This window comes from Sphaeroforma arctica (genome assembly GCF_001186125.1).
Source record: "Sphaeroforma arctica JP610 unplaced genomic scaffold supercont1.483, whole genome shotgun sequence".
NCBI lineage: Eukaryota > Ichthyosporea > Ichthyophonida > Sphaeroforma > Sphaeroforma arctica.
Window position 1 is genome coordinate 61,888 of NW_014040075.1, and position 1,091 is coordinate 62,978.

Below are 1,091 nucleotides of genomic sequence, written 5' to 3' on the forward strand. Positions count from 1 at the left end.
ATATATATGTATATTATAGTATACATACTTATACATTTCTGTGTAAGATTCCGGTACTTAATCGTACTTAACTGTATATATGGGTACACACAAATTCCATCCCCATCCATACCTGCACGTCCCCACCATTGGCGTTGAAACGGTAGAGCAATGTCTTCTTGCCGTATATGGAGTACTAACAGTCTTTGAAGTGAAACCTGTTCGTCTGATCGCAGGCAGAGTTGATCTCGAACCCAATAATTGGCTGTAAAACCTCATGGGTGTCTGAAGTACACTATATTTACCACGATCGGGGGTGCTGACTGTAGTCAGAGTAGTACTGGCATTCGCAGATGAACCACGAACATCTACTTGTGATGGTGTGTCTGATTTATTCCGTATATTTATGTGTGTACCCTGTACACTTGCGTGCATAGGTGCGTATGCGGGCATGTCGAATAATGCGTGACTGTTTTGGAGGGTTTTATCTTGTGAACATCTCGTTCCCGTTGTATCGCGTGAGAGACACTTGTACTGTGCACTACAGATCAGCCTATTAGAAGGTGTTGAATTGATACAGTGACAGCCAACCCCTGGTGCATTCCCAACCGTCCGACTACACACATCAACATACCGAGAAGGCTTCGGCAAGGGAGATGAGTTGGTGTGAGTATTCCTGTAAGTATATGTCTGGTTGATGTAACCAAGGTTAAAGCTTGTGTTATAACCTTTTGTATAACATCTTAAATCCGACACTTTCTTTCGGACAGGAAACCGTCGGGAATGCAGGTGGAGGAAGGTGGTACTGAAGTGCATGCCAGCTCTATGCTCGAGTTATGTGTCAAAACAACTCCCTGATTGAGTTGTGATGTTCTTCTTATGTCAAATCTTCAAAGAGTCAAAGCAAAAGTAACTGTAAGAGTTTACAACCAAGTAAATAAACGTAGCTGTGCTATACAAAGTGTTTTGATGGTCGTTCTAAATAAATCTATATAGTAAATCCCATGTATGGGCCCAAAATATACAAGTGTATATTTGCTTAAATATGGATATATATATGTATACATATATATATATATATATGTGTGTGTGTGTGTTGTGTGTGTGTGTGT

At 40.6% G+C, this 1,091-nt stretch overlaps 1 protein-coding gene across 1 annotated transcript; it reads right to left on the bottom strand.

Moving 5' to 3' along the window:
- Positions 1-114: 114 nt before the first annotated feature.
- SARC_06655 (hypothetical protein) lies at positions 115-1,074 on the bottom strand (the record flags this gene model as incomplete). Its single annotated transcript, XM_014299436.1, has 1 exon — positions 115-1,074. A coding segment is annotated over exon 1 (681 nt), but the record flags the coding sequence as incomplete, so codon positions are not given.
- Positions 1,075-1,091: the final 17 nt, after the last annotated feature.